The sequence below is a fragment of the Plasmodium gallinaceum genome (assembly GCF_900005855.1).
Source record: "Plasmodium gallinaceum strain 8A genome assembly, contig: PGAL8A_v1_135, whole genome shotgun sequence".
Classification (NCBI taxonomy): domain Eukaryota; phylum Apicomplexa; class Aconoidasida; order Haemosporida; family Plasmodiidae; genus Plasmodium; species Plasmodium gallinaceum.
This window is the reverse complement of record NW_021628295.1, coordinates 1-6,972: the sequence shown is the minus strand read 5'-3', so window position 1 is coordinate 6,972 and position 6,972 is coordinate 1. Positions and strand designations below refer to the sequence as shown.

The window sequence follows — 6,972 nt, the reverse complement described above, 5'->3', positions numbered from 1 at the left end:
TATACTACTATTTTTATCTATTCTATCGGTACTATTTTCTTCATTTATTTTCATTACAAAATTATTTCCCATATCTTTTAAATTAGAATTTTCTCCATATTTTTGGATCTCTTCTAAACAAATATCAAAAAATTCGGTTTTATTCAATTTCCATTCCTCTTTTTTATATTCTAGTAATGCATTCATATGTATATTTAACCATGAATTCCAATTACATACATCATTCTTGATTGACGTTTTATTTCCTAAATTTTTCATTTCAATTTCACATGTAGATTTTTCTTTTTGCAAATTTATTTCATTTGCTTTTTCCTCATTTAATGTATCTTTCCTAATATACCGTACAACATGAACAGGATTTTCTTCTAATCTATTTTTAGTTAATTCATCTTTAATTTCATTTCTAGGATTATCTTCATTTAATTTTTCTCTCAATATAAATTCATTTTCATGCTTCTTTGATACTTCTACAGCTTCACGAATGCACTTATTTTCATTTTCCATATGCATTCCTTCATGAGGTTTGGATTTCTTCATATGTTCATACTTCAAATATTTTTCATTTTCCATATACATTCCTTTAGGTGCTTTGGATTTCTTTACATGTTTATACTTCAAATCTTTTCGATTTTTCAAACTCATATCACATAGTGATATTTCTTTTTCATGGTGTAAGAAGGAATAATTTTCACTATTTATTGGTTCATTCGTTGTATTTTTTGTATCCATTAGCAACGGTTCCCTTGTTATTTTCTTAATCTTTTTTCTTGCTTTTTTTTTTTTTGACTTCCTGTTACGAAGCCAAGATCCAATGGGAGTATACTATAATTCAAATTAAAAAATAAAAAATTATAAAAATTCTTCATTAATGTAATTATGATTTTAAATATATACGTTTTTTCATTTTTAAATGTTAATTTAATCATACTTTACAAAGAAGAATCAAAAGAAAAATAATTCCTAAAAGAAAAATACCTCCTGAAACCATTGGTATTAATAAATTACTTTTAGGTGTAACTGTAGGCATAACATAGGTAGGATTATTTGATGGGGATGGAGTCAAAAAATTATTTGAAACAGTCGTATTTGAACTTAGTGAAACATTTCCAGTATTATTTTCGAGTATATGTTGTTGAACCTGTTTAAGAGGGGCATGTGTATTTTGTAGGTTCTGCGGTTGGATACTATCTGTCTGATTTGAGGGTAAATTGTTATTTGTTGTAGGAAAAAAAGCGGTCGTATTTGTGAGAATAGATGTATTATCAAGAGAATACGAAGGTGGAGTTGGAGATATAATATCAGAAGTAGGAGATGTAGTGTTAGTTGCAGAAGATGCAATTCTGTTTGTAGAAGGTTCAATGGTATTTGTAGATGTATTATATACAGAAGTTACAGTTTCAGAAGGTGAAGATGAAGTTTCAGGAGATTTAGTGTATGTTGTAGAATGTGTAATATTATTTTCCATTGACTCAACGATAGTGGTAGAATATGTAGTGCTAACTGTAGAAGATGCAGTTATATTTTTAGAAGACTCGTTAACAGGAAAATGTGTAACTGTAGATGCATCACTACTTGTAGGAGAATGTGAAAATAAAGGTTTAGTTGTAGGAGACACAGTTTTATTAGTAGAAGGTATAGATATATTTGTAGGAGACCTATTTTCAGAGAAAGATGTAATTTCAGATGAACTACTACTTGTAGGAGAGTCTGAAGGTGATGGTTTAGATATAGAAGAAATTACAGTCTTAGAAGAAGGTAAAGATGCAGTTGTAGGTGGCGGAGTTGTAGTAGTAGAAGGTGTAATATTACTTGTAAATGACTTCATAGTAGTATTAGAATATTCATTGGATGTTGTAGCAGATATTTCTCCAGATAAAGGTGTAACTGTAGGTGTGCCACTACTTGCAGTAGAATTTGAAGATAATGTTTTAGTTGTAGGAGATATTACAATCTCAGGGGATGGCGAAGATGAGGTTGTGTCAGTTATAGTATTAGTATTAGAATGTATTGTACCATTCGGAGTTAAAGAATTGGATTGTGTTGAGTTTTCTGGAGAATTTGTGCTTTCAGTTTCTGGCTCAATTTGATCTATAGACACTGGTGTCTCTGGTGTGTCGCTTGTTAATGTATTTTCAGAGGAACTGTTACCATTTACGTTATTAACACTAGTCGTATTGTTATCCAATGAACCTGTAGTAGTATCATTATGCAATACATTAGGAGTTACAGTTGTAGGTTGTAAGTTATGTGGTAATGGAGTTGTATTATATGCAGTTTCATTAGGTTGATTGTGATTCTTTTTTGAAATAAGCCAAGATAAATCATATGGATTATTTGAATTTTCTTGCTCTTTAAATTGATAAATAAATGTTGTCATATTACATTTATTACCAGTTTCTTCTAATACAGTAGTTTGTAATTGATTACTATGTTCATTCCATCTTCTAATAGTATCATTTACATATATTGCATCTTCATATAATTCATTGGCCGCCATTTTAATAAATTGTTTTCCTCTCTTATATATATACATACTCCACTTTCCACAATTAAGTGTAGAATTGTTATTTTCATACATTCTGTAATAGTAATGAGATATATCACTTGTAATATTGTTAAACTTACCCCATCTATCATCAATAATTTGATTTTTATTAGTACTATAAGTATCATCATTGAGTTGTTCGTATGTTAATGATGTTGATACTGGTAGATCATTATTTTCATAAGGTCTCATGCAGTTATTATTTTTATTCAAAAGAGAACAATAATTGAAAGTTGTTGCATTACACGTTGATTTTGTTTTTTCATCTATACTTGTTTCAAAAGATTTTTGTTTCTCATTCCATTTTTCAACAACACAGGAGATATTATAATTTTCTTTTTCATTTAATAGCAAATTAACATAGTCCATTCCTCTCCAATTTATGTATGAGGATGCCTTTTGACATTTTTCTGTGTCATTCTTAATATTATTGTCTTCAAGATAAAATTGAAGTTCATTACGAGTATCATTCATAAATGATTGAATTTCTGTATTGAGCTTAATTGTATCATTAGTTAAATTAGCTTTGCTTTCTATTGTAGCATTTTTTTGATTTAACATGCAGGAAATTTCTTCTAATTGTGATAATAATCTTGCATTTTTTGAGGTTGACTTTTTTTTCATGGCTGTTGTTTCACAACAAGGTTTTCTTAAAATATTCTGTAATAATATTTAAAAATTGATTTATTAAAAAAAATAAATTTTTATATTTATAATATATAAAAGCAAAATTTGAGGAAGAGAAAAAAGTATTATATATTATATACATTTATTTTACATTTAAATTTTATCATACATTAAAAAGGTATTCAATAATCCAATTAAAGAAAAATAATATAATTTGACTAAAAAATTGAATACTACTATTTTTGTTATTTTGCAGTACCATGAATAATTAAATCACATTAGGAAATTGTTATAATTTGTATGTAGAAATGAGAACACTTGTACTTATGTAATAAGTATATCATAAATTTGTTTATATGTGAAAATGTTATTTTATGTAATATAAAATAACAATTAGGAGCAGAAGAAATTTTTCATATGCTATTTATGTAAAATATTAAATTATTGTAATTTTCATATAGTAATGATGTAATTAATCTTTAAAAAAAATGAAAAATTGTGATAAATAAAATAAAAACTTAATTTATAAGATTAACATTAAGAAAAAAAAAAAAAGAAAACAATAGTTAAAGTAAAGAATTATATTATACTTGAAATTTATATGAAAAAAAGAAATAATGTTAAGGATTTTGTATTAATTTTCTTAAATTTTTTATATAATTATATGAATATGAATATAAGTTTTAAATAATGATACAATTATTTAACTTTGATATTTTGAATAAATAATTTAATTATTATATAATATTTTTATACAAAATTTTTTTGAAAATGAAATTTGAACAGTTGAAGAAGTAAAATTTTATAAGTAGTATACGGAATTTATATATAAATAAAATAATGTACCTAATAATTTATAATTATGTTTTTAAAAGATCTAATTGATACTTTCATAAAATATAAAATAAATAATAAAAAAAGAAATAAAATATATATATGTAAATTCTAAAATCAGCAACTACAATATACTATATTAGCTAATTATATATATTTTAATAAATAAATTATATTATGTTTAATAGAAGAAATATTTACAATTATGAAAAGCTACATTATTTGTTGCTAAATTATTAAATTTTAAACACTGATCAAATTACTTTAATTTTCTTTAATTTAATATTTAAATTTTTAGTGATAAATAAGTGCATTATAATTTAGTTTTATTTGTATAGAAATATATGTACTAAAAAAAAAAAAAAAAAAAATCAGTTTATGTCAGTTGGTAATGCACTTTATTTTTTTCGTTAAAATTATATTAAACTATTTATTTTTTTATTAATTTTAATTTCGTAATATATATATATATATATATATATCGAACATTATTTAAGGAAATATTTTTTATTATTTTAGGATTTTTTATTATAAACAAAAAGAAACATAAATTATTTTTTGGTTATTTTTTTTACAAATATTTCTCATAATCTTTTTAGAAGATTAAAATAACAATAGTTTACAAATAAAAATTTTTTAGAAAAAAGATATTTATATCGAAAAAAAAAAAATGATTGAAAATATGAGTCGAATTCAAGAGACTGAATGATTTTTCTTTATAAAAAAAAAAAATAAAAAAAAATAAAATTTATTATTTTATTCAATTTTTTTTTTTTTTTATATATTTGTACTCTTACAAGATAAATTACAATAGATAATTTACTTAAAAAATCCGTGAGAAAAGTAAATTTATTTTATTTTTATTAGTATTTTATTAGATTTTTATAAGGGTTGATTATTTTTTTATGGGAATATTAAAGATGAAACATATTTTTTTATGAATATTTATAATTATATTTATAAATTTTAATTATTAAAAATTTAATAATTATTTAAAATTTTTTATAATTTTTGTTATTTTTATATATTTATATTATTAGGTTGATATTATGGTTTATTAATTGGGTGTTTGATGACTTTTCTATAGTATTGAAAAAACAAATTAAAAAAAAAAAAAATTTTTTTTTTTTTTTTTTTTTTTTTTTTTTTAGAAAAAACTTATCACGTAAAATAAAAAGTGTTAATGTGTCTCTATTTAGTCATTTTATAATTACATAAAATAATTTAATTAAATAGAAAAAAAAAAAAATATAGAATTATAATTTTTTTTTTTTAAATAATGCAAATGTTCATAATATTTTAAGGAAAAAAAATTACCTTTTCTATATGAATAAAAGTATTTATAGAATAAAAAAAATATATATTAAAATTTAACTTCTAACAAATAGGGGAAAAAAAAAATTATGTGTAGAAGTGAATGTAATCAAATGTATAATTTAATATACATTATAAAAATAAGAAGAAACTTTTGCTCGCTTAGATTTCCATGAAATATGAATAATTTATGTAAAATAAAAAAAAAAAAAATATGATGAATTAAAATGATATTAAGCACAATAAAAAATAAAAAAAAAAAAATGTGATGGGATGAAAATAAAATAAAACATAGTATAATTAAAGAAAAAAAAAAAAAAAAAAAAAAAAAAAAAAAGTTATTATATGTGAAAGATATGAATAAAAAATAATGCAACTTAAATAGGTATATTTATTCAATTCATGTGGCCATTTTAAGTCTTCAGCATTTTTTCAAGATCCCCTTTTTTTTACTGCTACATATTGTGCTTGCTTTAATATTATTATGCTTTCCTCATCTCTGAGGTTGTACCAGTGTCATGGTATAGCATCATGGAGTGGTACGTATGAAGAAAGAGAGATGAGACATAAAATGATTCAGCCAGAACCCTGTCCACAGTATGGAACTTCTTGTTGATTTTACAGTGAGTGTACACGATATTGTTTTGTATTCAAAAGGAGTATCCAATCATCTAATATGAATTAAAATAATGGAATTTAAAATAATCAATTTAGTGGAAATAAAGTACGGAAAAAAAAATGCAGATATTATAAATCTATTTGACATTTCCTACAAAGACAGAGAAAAATGTTTTTTTTTTTTTTCTTTTACAAAACATATATATACATAATATGTATGTATATACATATATCATGATATGGAACTGCAAATTTTCTTGTTTTTTAAGCATTCAATCTTGAAAGTATTATTAATTTATTTTGGAACTATATTTGCCATATATCCTTAATGGAAGTACTCTTTTCCAATGTATAATACTCATCACTTCTCACAGTTTTAAAAAAAAAAAAAAAAAAAAAAAAAAAAAACATGTATATGAATATATGTATTTTAATTCACATTAAAAGTATTAATATCAACTAATAATGAATTAATAATATATTGTATAAATTTCATATATAATTGAAATAAAATAAAATAAGAATTATGATATGTAAAAAATATAGTGTAATTAAATATTTTTTTCTATTTTACAATATATTTTTTAGTTATCCTATTTAAGTCCTTTTACCATTTTATGATTTTTAAAAAAAAATAATATTTATTTATTTTTTATAAATTAACTTTTTTTTTTTTTTTTTTAATATGACCAAGTATATTTCATTATGTTATTTATTTCATTTTTTTTTTTTTTTTTTTTTAAAATAACATGTATAGATATGTAGATTAAAAAAATAATACATTAATAAAGCTAAGGCTAAATATAATTAAGTAGATAGGATAATATAAAATAATAATAAATCATTATAACAAAATTTTTAACATAAAATTAACAAATTAATACATAAAAAAAAGTGTAAAACAATATATATTAAAAAAAAACATATTATTTTTGAGAAATTTAAGTATAAGAATCTTTTAATTTCAACTAATTTATATATATACATACACATTTAGATACATATGAGAAATTTTAATATTTATAATTCCTTTA

At 21.7% G+C, this 6,972-nt stretch overlaps 1 protein-coding gene across 1 annotated transcript; it reads right to left on the bottom strand.

The window, feature by feature from the left end:
* Positions 1-8: 8 nt before the first annotated feature.
* On the bottom strand, positions 9-3,169 carry PGAL8A_00474400 (surface-associated interspersed protein (SURFIN); the record flags this gene model as incomplete). The annotated part of the gene is made up of 2 exons (XM_028673524.1): positions 9-822; positions 929-3,169. Coding segments are annotated over 2 exons (3,055 nt in total), but the record flags the coding sequence as incomplete, so codon positions are not given.
* Positions 3,170-6,972: the final 3,803 nt, after the last annotated feature.